Here is a 16561-nt window from a genome sequence, read left to right on the forward strand (position 1 = left end):
CTGAGTGGCAGCATAAGGCCTCCTCTTCTGTGCATTTCCCTCCAGGCAGAATGTGCATTTGTGTGGCTACATACACAATTATAATCTCCCCTGAAAAGCAATTCCTTCCATATGACAGGCTCAACAGTGGCCTGAGTGCTAGCCTCATGTTGCCTGTGCAGCTAACACGCTGAAATACCAGATGCGTTTAATCTCTCCTTTCTGAAAACCACTGTGATGGGACAGGAGAAGCGAAGCTGGAAAGAACTCCACACAGAGAGAAAGGGGGCAGCCCGGGCGCCCAAACTCATTCTCATGGGCTGAGCTTCTTTGTGCGTTGCCTACTTACGTGTCAGTTTCCAGGACTTTAGGGCATGAGAACCATGGAGCCGAGTGGTTCTGGCAGCCTCTCCATTTGACAAGCAAAGCCAGAGACATGCGGCCTTCTGGTACATTTCACATTCAAAAGTGTTATTGTTTTAAGCATGCCTATTTTAAAATATATAATTTTCCCATTTAGGGCACATGTTGTATGTAAGTTGGCCACAGGAGGAGTTCTGCCACATGATTAAAAAAAATAAATAAATAAAGGCAATGGCTCTTATACAGCCCTTTCCCTGCCAGATACCTCTGTTTACTGGGGGCCGGGGCGGGGGGTGGGGGTGCTATTCCAGGTGAGAGAAGTCTGAATTTCACAAACACCTGATGTGAAGGCCAGGGCACAAACAGATTTCTGTCTGAGATTACAGAAACTGAAGCCTGTGTTTTATCACAATTACCTGTAATCTCAGGGCCAGATAATAGTATTAACAAGACCTTGGGCTACACAATAGGACAGCTGGAAAAAGGCTCTTACTCTCTCCAAAGAACAGTGCTTTCAAAAAAGCTAATTCAATGAAGAAAAAGAAAGGGCTCAGAAAGTGCCTTCTCAAACAATATTTACTTTTACTGGGTTCCTGCTAATCAAACACAACTTAGTCAAAAGCTTTTATGAAAAATACATTGGATGATTTCAGCTGTAATTACTTTGTTTAAAGAGAAGTGCTTAAGAGAAAACATAGCTAATGGGATCAGTAATTTGGTAAGTTCAGATGTGTTTGGGAAAACCCCTCCTCTCTTTGATAAATCATTAAAATTCTGCTCAGATAAATGTGTTTTGACTTGAAATTCCAATCATAGGATGAGCTATTTCCTAAGGCCCGTAGGGAAGCACCCAGCAATTGGCTGACAAGGGTAATTCCAGGCTTAATCAAAGCATGTTACTCTGCCCAACTGAAAACGGGATCTCCAGGAGATGCCTCAAAATGGTATAAAATTTCCTTCCTTCATAAGAAACCATTTGAAAAAAGGAACTAAATCTTACTGCTGTGTAATCAAAACAGAGAAAACATGGTGTCAACCAAGAAATTATATTTACTCATTTAGTAAACATAGTATATATGCAAGTAACGGTGATCCCCAACATTTGGACAGCATTCAGAGCAAAGATTTTAATCAGTTCTCCTTTGGTTGTCAATGGAAGAAGGGAAAAAAACCCTAGTGTCTCTCACACAGCAGGAATTCAATAACTATTTTCTGAGCTGGATTCCTTTCTTTCATTTGAAAAAAAAATTATTTTGCTACTTAAAGCAGTGTGCGTGTGTGCTAAGTCGCTTGAGTCGTGACCGACTCTTTGCAACCCCACGGACTGCAGCCCGCCAAGCTCCTCTGTCCATGGGATTCTCCAGACAAGAACACTGAAGTGGGTTGCCATGCCCTCCTCCCGGCAATCTTCCTGACCCAGGGACTGAACCCAAGCCTCTTACATCTTCTGCATTGGCAGGCAGGGTCTTACCACTAGCACCATCTGGAAAGCCCACATAAAGCACGCTGTTCATTTAACAACTGTGCACTTAACTTGGGCCAAGCACTGTGCTAGATTTTGGAGATACTGAGAGAATGAGCCTGCCCTTATGCTTACATTCTAGTAAGAAACAGACAGTAACAAGATACACGAATAGATTAATAAGATAATTGTGATAAGCGCTAAGAAGCATATAAACTGGAAGATGAACCAGAGATAACTTGATCATCTATCTCTTCTGAAGTCTTTTTTATTACTTTTTAAAACTTTGATTACCTAGTCAGCTTCCTAAATTCACTCATTTAGCAAATGTGGTATTTATAACAAAAAATAGTAATCTCCAACTTTTAGATAGCATTTGGAGGGAAGACTTTAAGATTACCTGAATATATAAATGATAGGCAAAGTAAAAAATTTACAGAACTATTTTTAATCCGTAGAATAATACTGACATCACTTGTAGTCAGTTACCCAGGAGAAACAGAGGTGGGTAATGGTCAACAAACAGCATGCCTTAGAACTCACTTGCTCTCCTCTGACAGCCTCCGTTCCCCATCCCTAACCCCCTCCAACAGAAACATTGATTACATTTATTAAGTAGCTTATGGAATCTTTAGAAAGATGACTGAAGCAGAGTCTAGGCTGAACTTCCAGGAACAACTCCCAGAGGCACACCCCAGAACTGGGCCGCCTAGGGAGCTGCTGCCCCTGTGATGGCGATTTCTTTTTTTGCTTTTGGATGAATCCTGATAGGCAAACTTACTTTTGTTTGAATATGATTAGTGAACCTTCCAAATCCAACCCTATGCTAGTGCCAATCCAACCCATTGCTGTTTACAATATGTCAACAGAAATGCTCATGGGACTTTAGAGTGCTCGGGTTGTTGCAGAAAGGAAAATAAATAAATATTATAGATGTTAAATGCTGACTTCCTAAGTCTCTGGATACTATTCATAGGTTTACAATATATGAAGCTGGTCACTTAAAAACAGTAAGGCACATGTCCACAAAATCATCTCTTTCTTCTTCCCCCTTTCCCCTTCCTTTCTTCTCTTCCTAATTCTTCCTTCCTTCCATTCTTTCTTTCTTGTTCCCTGAATAGCTTCTCTATATAAAGCAAAGCATGAATATAACGTGCCACTCCCTGCAGGAAACTTACGCCATACATGGGAGATGGGATCTAAGTGCTATAACAGACTGAGTGAACTGTATGTAGGCAGGTGTCTCTGCTCTTTTCCCAGTTTCAGTTCAGTTCAGTCGCTCAGTCGTGTCCAAGTCTTTGAGACCCCGTGGACTGCAGCATGCCAGGCTTACCTGTCCTTCACCAACTCCCAGAGCTTGCTCAAACTCATGTCCATTGAGTCAGTGATGGCATTCAACCATCCCCTTCTCCTCCTGCCCTCAATTTTTCCCAGTCGGCACTTATTACACAGTTACTTTGTGTTACAGTCACTTATGAATATTACGTTCATGATTATGTGAACATATGCATTACTGTTTCTAAGTGACCAGCTTTATTATTATAAACCTAGTTTCCAAAGATTTAGGGAATCAGTGTAACACCTATAGTATTTATTCCTTTTCTTTCTGCAACAACCTGAGCTCTCTAAAATCCTATGAGTATTTCTTCTGACTTACTATAAATGGCAATGTTTCCTAGCATGAGGCTGGGTTTGGGAGATTGGAAAGACTGATGTTGAAGCTGAAACTCCAATACTTTGGCCACTTCATGTGAAGAGCTGACTCATTTGAAAACACCCTGATGCTGGGAAAGACTGAGGGCAGGAGGAGAAGGAGACGACAGAGGATGAGATGGTTGGATGGCATCACTGACTCGATGGACATAGGTTTGGGTGGACTCTGGGAGTTGGTGATGGACAGGGAGGCCTGGTGTGCTGTGGTTCATGGGGTCGCAAAGAGTCAGACACGACTGAGCGACTGGACTGAACTGAACTGAACTGATTATATTCCAACAAAATTACGTTTGCTTATCAAGACTCATCCAAAAGCAAAAAGAGAAATTATGTCTGGCAATAAAACAAGTTGCTATCAGCAAATGCAAAAAAAAAAAAAAACAAACCCCAAACCAAGATTAGTAACACTTAAGAATCTTCAACATAGAAGCAGTCATATGTCAGAACCTCTGCCAAGGCTTGAAGAAATTTTAACCTCATGACTGAAAGGGACTGTATCAGTGACTGTTGGAGGCTGTTTTAGTCCAGGGACTCTGAGAAGCAGACAAGAAGACAGGATCAGACATGCAAGAGATTTAGGGGATGAAAAGCCCATGAGGGAATATGCGGAGGGAGCTGGAAGAGACTCCGAGAGGTGACAGATGCACTGCAGGGCTGACCCGCGTAGAGAAGAGAATGGGAGTATTAGACTGCGGTGCGGTGGGAGTCCTCAAGCCTAAGTCACCATTAGAGGAGTCACACTTCTCATAAAAGTGGGTCTGCCTGCCTCACCTAGTCATCTGCTGGGAGCAGCCTGCAGGAAGTGTGACCTCAGTGTGAACAAGGTGTTGGATTGAGAGCTGGAGTTAATGATCTTCCCCTCCCACACTAGGAGGCAGTTTCATGGGTACCACAGATGTATTGTGTGTGCTAGATTGCTTCAGTCGTGTCCGGCTCCGTGACCCATTGCCACAGATGTATTACATGTTTTTATTAAAAAACAGGAATAATAATAGCAGCTTATATCTACTGAGCACCTACCTAGATGCTCTAGAGGAAAAGATATCTTACTCATCTTTATATATCCTCTTTTCATAATGTATCAGCCAGGTGTTGCTCTAAAAGCTTATATGCATGAGGTATTATTATCTATATTTTGCAGATTAGGCATCTGAGGCACAGAGAGGTTGAGTAACTTCCTCAAGGTCACACAGCTGCACAAAGTACATAGATTACGGTCACGCAAGCTCCCCTAAACGGTCTATTTTTAGTCGTAATCTTCCTTACTGCTTGCCTTTGAGAGATGAGTCCAGTGGAAGAAGGAACTGGGATTTTACTATTCTTTGATCCATCCTGATTCCTAGGACGCCCCCTCCTGGCAGAAATGTTAAATTAAGCCCTTGGAGTCATCTGAACTGACTCCAGAATCCATGCAACCATGGAGCCTCCGTTTTGGAGTTGTTCAAGGTATTTGTAGCATAGAGTTTAACAATGCAGACTCTGAAATTAGACTGCTGGATTAGAATCCTGCCTCCAGGACTCACTATTTATTTAATGCCTTGGTGCTGCAGTTTCCTCATCTATGAAATAGAGATAAAAACTGAAACTATCTTCATGTGCATTAATATGTAAAGTATATAGAATGTCACCTGGTACATACTAAGTACTTAATAAGTCAGTTATTGTTGTAGCTGCTCACACTTGGGGGACCCTAAGGTCAGATTATTCATGTTGCATGGGTGGCTCAGGTGGTAAAGAGTTTGCCCACAATGCAGGAGACCGGGGTTCAATCCCTGGGTGGGGAAGATCCCCTGGAGAAAGAAATGGAAACCCATTCCAGTATTCTTGCCTGGAGAATCCCATGGACAGAGGCGCCTAGTGGGTTACAGTCCATGGGGTTGCAAAGAGTTGGACACAACTGAGCAACTAACACTTTCACTTTTATGTAACACACAGGTATGTATAAGGTGTCTGTATTGTGAAAGGCAGGTATACAAGGATGAGTAAGATACAATTTCTGTTCTCAGGACACTTGTTTGCAACTAATGAACTGTTTAAGAGCTCCAGTCTTAAAAGGGAAGCAAGGATCACACCCTTTACAGGCAGCAGCTATTTTGGTTTGTTTATTTTTATCTCTGGGTTTGAACTGTGGTGTTGGAGAAGACTCTTGAGAGTCCCTTGGACTGCAAGGAGATCCAACCAGTCCATCCTAAAGGAGATCAGTCCTGGGTGTTCATTGGAAGGACTGATGTTGACGCTGAAACTCCAATACTTTGGCCACCTCATGCGAAGAGCTGACTCATTTGAAAAGATGCTGATGCTGGGAAAGATTGAAGGCAGGAGGAGAAGGAGATGACAGAGGATGAGACAGTTGGATGGCATCACCGACTCACTGGACATGACTTTGGGTAAACTCTGGGAGTTGGTGATGGACAGGGAGGCCTGGCGTGCTACAGTCCACGGGGTCGCAAAGAGTCATGGTTGAGCAACTGAACTGAACTGAACTGAAGAGAGGGGAAAACAGGCATGGAATTCCATAAACCTGGATCTGAATCTGCATCACCACCTGTGTGCATCACCACCTATGTGACTTTGTACAAATCAATTAGCCTTTCTAAGATTCAGTTTTCTTATTTGTAAAATGAGATTTTAATAACTACTAAATAGGACTAATAATTATTGTTGTTCAGTTGCTAAGCTGTGTTCAACTTTTTGTGACCCCACGGACTACAACACACCAGGCTTCCCTGTCCTTCACAATCTCCTTGAGTTTGTTCAAACTCATGTCCATTAAGTTGGTGATGCCATCCAACCATCTCATCCTCTGTCACCCACTTCTCCTCCTGCCCTCAATCTTTCTCAGCTTCAGGGTCTTTCCCAATGAGTTGGCTTTTTGCATTCATTATCAGTCCTTCCAATGAATATTCAGAGTTGATTTCCTTTAGGATTGACTGGTTTGATCTCCTTGCTGTCCAAGGGACTCTCGAGAGTCTTCTCCAGCACCACAATTTGAAAGAATCAGTTCTTCAGCGCTCAGCCTTCTTTATAGTCCAACTCTCACATCTATCTATACATGACTACTGGAAAAATAATAGCTTTGACTACACGGACCTTTGTCAGCAAAGTGATGTCTCTGTTTTTTAATATGCTATCTAGATTTGTCATAGCTTTTCTTCCAAGAAGCAATGGTCTTTTAATTTCATGACTGCAGTTACCATCTGCAGTGATTTTGGAGCCCAAGGATATAAAATCTGCCACTGTTTCCACTTTTTCCCCATCAATTTGCCATAAAGTGATGGGACCAGATGCTACATTCTTAGCTTTTTGAATGCTGGGTTTTAAGCCAGATTCTCACTCTCCTCTTTCACCCTCATCAAGAGGCTCTTTGTTCCTCTTTACTTTCTGCCCTTGAGCAGGGCATGGCAACCCGCTCCAGGATTCTTGCCTGGAGAATCTCCATGGACAGAAGAGCCTGGTTGCAAAGGGTAACACAATTGAGCAACTAAGCACACACACACACACACACACACACACACACACCTGCATGTCTGGGGTTGTTGTTACTTCTCCCAGCAATCTTGATTCCAGCTTGTGATTCATCCAGCCTGGCATTTTGCACGATGTACTCTGCATATAAGTTAAATAAGCAGTGTAACAATATACAACCTTGAAGTCCTCCTTTCCCATTTTTGAACTGGTCTGTTGTTCCATGTCCGTTTCTAACTGTTGTTTCTTAAATCTGCATACAGATTTCTCAGAAGGCGGGTAAGGTGGTCTGGTATTCCTATCTCTTTAAGAATGTCCCACAGTTTGTTGTGATCCACACAAAGGCTTTGGAGTAGTCAATGAAGCAAAAGTAGATGTTTAGCTGGAATTCCCTTGCTTTTTTTCTATGATCCAGCAGATGTTGACAATTTGACCTCTGGTTCCTCTGCCTTTTCTAAATCCAGCTTGTACATCTGGAAATTCTTGGTTCATGGACTGTTGAAGCCTAGCTTAAAGGATTTTGAGCATGACCTTGCTAGCATGTGAAATGAGCATATTCTTTGGCGTTGCCCTTCTTTGGGATTGGAATGAAAACTGACCTTTTCCAGTCCTGTGGCCACTGCTGGAGTTTTCCAAATTTGCTGGCATGTTGAGTGCAGCACTTTCACAGCATCATCTTTTAGGATTTAAAATAACTCAGCTAGAATTCCATCACCTCCACTAGCTTTGTTTGTAGTAATGCTTCCTAAGGTCCACTGACTTCACACTCCAGAATGGCCGGCTCTAGATGAGTGACCACACCATGGTGGTTATCTGGGTCATTAAGGCCTTTTTTGCATAGTTCTGTGTATTTTTGACATCTCTTCTTAATCTCTTCAGTTTCTGTTAGGTCCTTGCCATTTCCTCCTCCTTTATTGTTCCTATCTTTGCTTGAAATGTTCCCTTGGTATCTCCAATTTTCTTGAAGAGATTTCTAGTCTTTCCCATTTTATCGTTTTCCTCTATTTCTTCGCACTGTTCACTTAAGAAGGTTTTCTTATCCCTCCTTGCTCTTCTCTGGAACTCTGCATTCAGTTGGGTATATCCTTCCCTTTCTCCTTTACCTAATAATACCTTGTATGACGGTTGTGAAGATGAAACGAGTTAAGGCACAGTGTTAAGCATAAATGAAGTGTTCAAAAACTATAGCTTCAAAATAACTGTGGGGGTTGGGGGTGGGAGAGAGGGTCAAGAGGGGGGGATGTATACTTACAGCTGATTCATGCAGTTGTACGCAGAAACCAATGAGACATTGTAAAGCAATTATCTTCCAATCAAAAAAACAAAAAAACTATCCAGGGACTTCCCTGACAGTCCAGTGGTTCAGACTTCACCTTCCAATGTGGGGGGTGTGGGTTCAATCCCTAGTTGGGGAGCCAAGATCCCACAGGTCTCATAGCCAAAAAACCAACACATAAAACAGAAGCAATATTGTAACAAACTCAAAAAAGAAAAAAAAAAGATCCACACTAAGAAAAAAAAACTATCCAATTTATTATGATTCCTCTGTAAGTACAGCCTGCAAAGGAGAAAGACCAGCCCTGATTCCCTGGAGTTACCTTTCATGCCGGTCCACTACCAACCTAGTGAGAACAAACACTTTCCACAGAAACAGAAGTGGTAAATAGGAGCATGAGTGAGAGCAAGCACCTCCCCCGTCTAGGTGGGGGAAGATGATAAACTTCACACCCTCTTGCTTATACTCACGTCAGCACGTAGGGAGTGTGTTTTGCAAACCTGGGACCAGAACAGGCCGCCCTTCGGCTCTACAGAACTCTCCACACCCAACCAGATACACAGACACACCTCAGCCTCTGGCAGAAGCTTCCAATAAGTAGCTTTCATGAAGCTGGAACTCTTTCAAGGGCTCTATATTTATTTCATCTCTTTTCCAGATTCTCCTCTCTCTATTTATGCCTGGGCATTAACACAGTTTCTATCACTCCATTCTGATGACTGCAGGCATGAACATCACAGAGCTGATTCTGTAATGATGATCTTAAGATACTAAAGCCATTCCAGGCCATGATTACAGGTTCCAAATCCACCAAGTCAGCAGGGAACGGATCAGTTTACCCAACATGATGAAAGATTCTTTTCTTCACTAGTAGTGAAAAAGGCAAATAGAAGCCCTGGCTAACAGGTAGAAAGGAAAACCTATAGATATTCACTGAATAGGTATCCCTGTAATTTGTACATAATACTAAAAAGAGGTCTCCATTTACACTTACTAAGGGATATTGAACTTTCACTTTTCCCATGCACTGAATACCTAGAGCTTTCCCGTCTCCCCAATTTTCTTTTTCTGTATGCATTTTCTTGTCTAGTTCTACACACGTGACTTTATAATTTAAAAAAAAAAAAAAAAGAAGAAAAGGAGAAGAGCCAAATCAAGTCAAACAAAACCTCCACAAGTATTTAAATTTTCAAACCAGAAAATATTTCATTAAATTAATCTATAAGGGACGATTTTCAGTGGTTGTTAAATGGAGGGTGAATGCTTCAAACAGCAACAGCATGCCTCTAAAAGAGACCAAACTGAAATGGGCAGGGTTGCTCTCAACTAAAGACAAATGCATTTCAGCAGAGTTGTATGGTTTGAGCAACCGCGAGGAAGGCAGTGAGTAGTATGACCCTGCTTAGGGCAATATGAATGTCTAGGCAGTGACTGGGACATGGAGTTAAGACACTTAAATATGCAACAGAACCTGAAAGAGCTTCAATAATCCAGGGTTCAATAATTAGGTAAGTGGTTGGATGCTGAAGTTTTTTCGGCCAATCTGAAACTTTGATTCTGTTTATAAATTCATTATCAATAATGCCATTGGCTTAGTCTCCCTGAAAAAAAAAGCCACTTATGGAGGGACCATTAACTTCTACTCACCAAAGAACCAGTAATATTAAATATGTCAAGCCTTTGAGGCATATAATTTAAATATGTCAAGACTTTGAGACAAATATCCAAGGAACTGAACAAAGGACTAGGCTTTTCAAATATTTCATAGACTCATTAGTACCGAGTAAGTAAGAGAAAAAACATAAAATTCTTAGCAAGAGTCTAGGCATTGCTAGACATTATTATTCATTGGATGCAAAATTATCTGTGATTTAATTATGCTCTTTAGGTATATATGAGTGAGTGAAATCGCTCAGTTGAGTCCAACTCTTTGAGATCCCATGGCCATAGCCCGCCAGGCTCCTCTGTCTGTGGAATTTTCTGGGCAAGAATACTGGAGTGGGTTACCATTTCCTTCTCCAATTAGGAGAAATAGGTATATATACTCCTTTCAAAAGCCACATATACCCCTTAACCTTGGTGAAAAGAGTTCTAACTTCATAAGAGAAACGCATATCAAATCTACCCTGGGACTATCTGTCACTAACCAGTTGAAAATATCTGATGGTTTGAGTTTGATATATTTTGTTGGAAAGACCATAGGGAAACAGGGATTCTCCTACATTGCTAACAGCAGTGTAAAACAGTCCAACCCCTGTGAAACATGACTTAGCAATGTCTACCAATATTTAAAATGCATATATCTCTGACCCACCAATTTTACTTTGTGGTTTTATCTTTGCAGATATACTAGTAATGGCACAAAATTACAGGTTATTCAGTGGGGCATTTTCAGTAATGGCCTTCTCTGGTTAGACAGAGTGGTTCAGACAGTAAAGAATCTGCCTGCAGTGCGGAAGACCTGGGTTTGATCCATGGGTTGGGAAGATCTCCTGGCTACCCACTACAGTATTCTTGCCTGGAGAATTCCATGGACAGAGGAGCCTGGCTGGCTACAGTCCACAGGGTCGTGACTGGACATGACTGAGTGACCAACACACACATTTTCAGTAATAGCAAAAGGCTAAAAACAACATGTGTACCAACCAAGAACTGGTCAAATAAATTATTTCAATACTATGTGGCTAAAAATTTTTTTAGAAGAATGAGAAAGCTCTCACTGATATAGAAATCACTATGGACTCTGTGGGAGAGGGAGAGAGTGGGAAGATTTGGGAGAATGACATTGAAACATGTAAAATATCATGTAAGAAACGAGTTGCCAGTCCAGGTTCGATGCACGATACTGGATGCTTGGGGCTAGTGCACTGGGACGACCCAGAGGGATGGTATGGGGAGGGAGGAGGGAGGAGGGTTCAGGATGGGGAACACATGTATACCTGTGGCGGATTCATTTTGATATTTGGCAAAACTAATACAATTATGTAAAGTTTAAAAATAAAATTAAATTAAAAAAAAAAAAAGAAATCACTATGAGATATATAGAAAGAAAAAAATACATTACCTCTTATATACATAATAAACTAAACTCTGGAAGGACACCAGGAAACCAGTTAACAGTGGTTACTAGTAGTGGGCTGAGGACAGATGAAAACTGGCAGATGAGGGGGAAAGGGCTGGAAGAGACTTTTTCTTATAAACTTCTTTATATTTTTTAATCTAGTTTCCATATGACAAATTCAGAAATTTAAACTGGAATTGTTTTTCATTTAAAAAAATGTGTATAGTATCGATATATCCATACAATTGAATATTACTCAGTGATAAAAAGAAATGAGCTATCAAGCCTGGAAAAGATGTGGAGGGACCTAAAATGCATTATTGCTTAGTGAAAAAAGCCAGTCTGAAAAGGATATACACTCTGTGACTCCACTGCATGATATTCTGAATAAGTAAGACTTTAGAGAGAGTAAAAAGGTCAATGGTTGTCAATGGTTGGGGGACAGGGGAAAGGATGAATAGACAGGGGGTGGAACTACTCTGCACAGTACTATAATGGTGGATACCTGACACTATGCATTTGTCAAAACCCATAAAACTGTACTGACACAGACTGACCCTAAGGCAAACTGTGGATCTTAGTTAATAATAACGTATCAATATTGGTCCATCAACTGTAACAAGTGTACTATACTAAGAGATGTCAGATGTTAATAACAGGAAACTGACTGGGAGTACATGGGAACACTATAATATTTGCTTAATTTCCTGTAAACTTAAAATTTCTTTAAAAGTAAAGTCTATTAATGTTTTAAAGGGCTTCCTTGGTGGCTCAGTGGTAAACAATCCACCTGCCAATGGAGGAGACGTGGGTTCGATCTCTGGGTCTGGAAGATCCCCGGACAAGGAAATGGCAACCCACTCCAGTATTCTTGCCTGGGAAACCCCCATGGACAGAGGAGCCTGGCCAGCTACAGTCCATGGGGTTGCAAGAGAGTTGGACATGACTTAGCGATTAAACAACGTTTTAAAACACGTGCCCTTACACGTATGCATATACCTACACACACCCTTTTTTCATCCACCCTGAAGGTGCTAAGTGTGCATTACGTATTACAGCCGCAGCCCTCCTGATCAAGAACTCAAGCTCAGGAGTGGGCAAATTAGGTTCTCATCCAGGCCATACCATTTCCTAGCGGTGTGGCTTTGTGTAAGTTATCTCTTCAGCCTCAGTTTCTCCGTCTGCAAAATGGAAGGAAAAGTTTCCTCCTAGGGCTGTTACGAAGATTCAATAAAGAACGCATGTAAAATGCTTAGCATAGCGCCTAATGTAAAAGAAACACTCGAAAGTGTAGTTGCCGCCGCCGTGACGGTTATATGACGGCTCACGGAATGACTGATGTGGCGCTTCAAGGTTCTAAGGTTACTCCACTAGCAGCATATCATAACATCCCCAAAGCCCCCCACCCCCGCCAATTCTCAACTCCAACCTAGCCCACTGTGAGCACAGTCCACACTGCCTGAGCTCCAGCGGGTACACTTCAGCATTCTTTATTCCCCAGATGTTGTTTTCCTCTTCGCTGGGCCTTACACCTTCAGGCCCCTGGATCAGCGCCCCCTCCTCGCCCCTCCCTAGCCCACCCGACCCATTCACACTCAGATCCCGCCCCATCCTCCTCCCCAGACCCTGGCCTAATGCGTTGGCATTTCTTTCCTTCCCCAAGGCTGAAGGAAGCGCCTACCCAGATACTCGTAGTCCGGTAGGGCTAGGCGCTCCGGACTCAGCATCCTTTGATCAGGGTGGCTTCAGAGCTCCAGCTCCTCGGCTTCCGGAACCCAGGTCTCCCGGCTCTCTCGGTTGCCATGGCACCCACGCGGCGGGAGAGGCAGGAGGCGGAGGAGGTGTCACGCAAACAGTTTCCGTATCGCAACTCCAAGCTGGCCGTACCAGTTCCGGGAGCAGTCGCCTCGCGGCGGTCTTAGTTTCTTTGGACTCCCTTTCTTGAGGCGATGGTTTTAGAGGAATTTGAGGCGGAGAGTTCCTCTGAAACCATCATATTTCCCGGTGTGGAAAACTTATTGCCAGCCCTCCATATACCCTCAATTTCTGAATTTCATGACTCTTCCTGCTTTATACAACTGTTATCCTAATAGTAGCCTTGATGGTTTAGTCGCTAAGTTGTGTCCTACTCTCGTAGACTATAGCCCATCGGACTCCTCTGTCCATGGAATTCTCCAGGCAAGAATACTGGAGTGGGTTGCCATTTTCTCCTCCAGGGGATCTTCCCGACCCAGGGATTGAACTCAAGTCTCCTGCATTGCTGGCAGTGTCCTACATAGCAGGCAGATTCTTTACCAACTGACCCACCAGGAAAGCCCCACAATAGTAGCTCCCACCTCTAAATCTCCATAAACATTTAACATCCCATCATCAATTTTTTTTTTTTTTTTTGGTGGCTTCCCTGGTGGCTCAGACTGTAAAGCCTCAGCCTGCAATGCAGGAGACCTGGGTTCCAGGAGTCTGGAAGACCCCCTGGAAAAGGCAATGGCACCCACTCCAGTACTCTTGCCTGGAAAATCCCATGGATGGAGGAACCTGCTAGGTATAGTCCATGGGGTCACAAAGAGTCGGACACGACTGAGTGACTTCACTTTCTTTCTGTTTTATCTGATTATTTACCATCTTAAATTACTACAAAGTGCTTTCACATGCCCATATCTCAGCTGCTCCTTGAGGTCAGAGATGTCTTTGCTTGTGACAAGACTGGGCATCCAGAAGGTGCTCATTAAATCATCTATGACTTCATGGACATTTCGTCTCAAATTCCTCTTTATCTTTATAGCCCCTCCTTCTACTTCTGTCTCTTACTATTTGATATCCTTCCCAAATGTCTTTTTTCCCCCCTAAAAGACGCTCCACGTCTTGGGGGAGTGGGATGCACAAACAAGGACACCTATTGGATTTTCCCCCCTCATATTCCTAATTGCTCACTTTTCCTTTAAGAAGGTAGAGAACTCCGTGGTTTTCAAGTCTCCAGATATTCACATTCAGTATTTGTCTTTCAGCCCCTCTCCACACCCAACAAGGGGTTAGTATTGTACAGTACTTGTCACAGTTCTAACGCAGTAGAAAAAGCGACTCTGTCCTCACATTTTTAGCTAGCTCTCCCCCACACAAGGTGAGGTTTTGCGGACAGAAAGAAAACAAAAATCATTTTTTCAAAGGAATGACTGGGAAACCAGTAGACCACCTACACTGGGAGGAAGAGGAAAGAGGAGGCTCTCTTTGTGTTCTGAGTGGGTCTATTCTTAGCCTCCTCCAGCAGAAGCTTCAAACCTCCTAATTCTCCCTTTCCCTTAAAATTGTGTATGTCTCATTTCTAGGCTCCTGTGAGTCACTCTGAGTTTAGATGTGGTAAGGATAAAGGGCCAAAGCCAAACTCAGGGCAGCATTTATTATCTTGAGGTAATAAATTTGCTAATTTGGTATTTGATGTGAAGTTCTGCAAATTTGATTTGAAAAATTTTGCCTTCTTCCTCCACCCTTGCCTCCCACTGCCCTGCCCCATCCCCCATGCACCTTGAGGGTATGGGAGTTTCATAGCTTTAACACCTGTGGCTTTTTACTGTATTATTAATTAAGTAATAGGATGGTAATTATTAAGGATTGCAATTTCATTTTATTTCCAAGCAACCTGAAGCTATTCACAGGTCAATTCATTTGTGCTCATAAAAACTTTCTAAAGCAGTGCTCCCTTTTCTAAGTAGGGAAACCGAGGACCGTGTCAGGAAAATGACTTGTCTAGCATCATCCAGTCAGTCAGTGGGAGAGCTGGAACTGTATCACAGCGATCTCAACCTCCAGGATAGTGGTCTGACCGCTAAACCACATAGCCTCTTTTTTTAGGGTTTGTTGGCTTGACGTTTATTTATTTATTTTCCCCTTGGCTCTTCCCTGCCAGCAAATGTGAGCTCCCAGATAAAAGAAGAGAATTTTGAGTTCAGGCTGAACATTTGACATCACCTCATTTGTGGGGCATTATCCTGGGATTTGGAGGGTGCTGCTCTTGGGGTCTGTGCGGTGGAGCTGGGAACCAGCCCCAAGAATATAGCTTTGTTTGGGCATTAACCCATTTGCGGTTATAATAATGATAAGTTTCAGCACCAGTGGCGCCCGACTGTTAATGACTCAAAGAAAGCTAAATAAGAACAAGATGTCATCTCTGGAGCAATTTGTAGGTTTTTCCTACAGCTCCATCCCTTCCATAAAAATCCTAAGGGCCCTTATATTTAAAGTCGGTCTTCCACTCTTAATGTCCTAAACAATCCATTGAGGCGGAAGACTCAGAAAAGGGCAGGTGGTCGCTAGGCTAAGCCTTCAAGAAAGTTTGAGGTTGCACAGAAATAGCAGGTAGCCTTTAAATGGTGATGGAAGTACTGCTTACATTTTTCCTCTTTATACTTTTCTTTATCCTTAAAATGATCTATAATAGGCATACAAACAACCTGAAAATGAAGTGGCTTGAAAATCTTTAAAATGTTTTTAAGAAGTCATGACCCTTCATAGAGAGTTTGTTTTTCCCCTAAAGTGGCCATTACTTTTAGATTTCTTTTTTTGCTGTACATCACATGAATATGTTTTGGCAACCCATCAGTGGCAAAGGAAGTTTTCTAGTGAAACCTTTACAACATCGGATCTTAAGAAAAGGAGAAATACACAAGAATTGTTAGAGTCAAGTGTATTTCTGTGAACCTATTGAATGTTAAAAAAAAAAAAAAAGAAAAACATATCAGCCTTCAATTAGATGGACTTTTCAGGTTCTTCAATTATCATTACATACTTTTGAAATTTTTACCCAAACAAATAATCATCAAGGTAAACCAATAAATCAGAAATCAACTCCACAATCCTGAATATAAGCAAGTGATATGAAATTGATCAAAACATAGAGAGGGCTTAAGATGTGACAGTCAATACTGCAGCATAAAGAATGGAAACATCAAACTCAATAGAAAAAATGCCCATGAGAGAGGATATGTTGAGACATCAATTTATCAGATTATAATTTCTAATTATAAACAGAAAATGAACAGACATCTCTGGCTCTGCAGAGGATCTGTGGAGAGATGGATAGGGAAGAAAATCCTCCTTGGAACTGAAAACCACAGAAAAGCAAACATAAATGTACCAAATAGTTTTAAACCTCAAGGAAACAATAGAAAGAAAAAAATGCAGTCTGAGTTATTGCTACAAAACAGGTTCAAGAAACTAGGACAAGCTTTTATCAACTCATCAAGCAGAA

General features: G+C 42.1%; 1 protein-coding gene across 2 annotated transcripts in view; it reads right to left on the reverse strand.

Moving 5' to 3' along the window:
- C15H11orf49 (chromosome 15 C11orf49 homolog) overlaps window positions 1-13158 on the reverse strand; it is a 210793-nt gene extending 197635 nt beyond the window's left edge. The window contains exon 1 of one of the 2 annotated variants that reach the window (XM_027562458.1): window positions 13001-13158. In XM_027562458.1, coding sequence (XP_027418259.1) covers window positions 13001-13046 — 46 coding nt within the window. In that variant the 5' untranslated portion in view covers window positions 13047-13158. The remainder of the gene's footprint in view (window positions 1-13000) is intronic. The other variant, XM_027562457.1, reaches the window with a different exon arrangement.
- Between the last annotated feature and the right edge of the window lie 3403 nt (window positions 13159-16561).

The sequence above is a fragment of the Bos indicus x Bos taurus genome, chromosome 15 (genome assembly GCF_003369695.1).
Source record: "Bos indicus x Bos taurus breed Angus x Brahman F1 hybrid chromosome 15, Bos_hybrid_MaternalHap_v2.0, whole genome shotgun sequence".
In the NCBI taxonomy this organism is placed as follows: domain Eukaryota; kingdom Metazoa; phylum Chordata; class Mammalia; order Artiodactyla; family Bovidae; genus Bos; species Bos indicus x Bos taurus.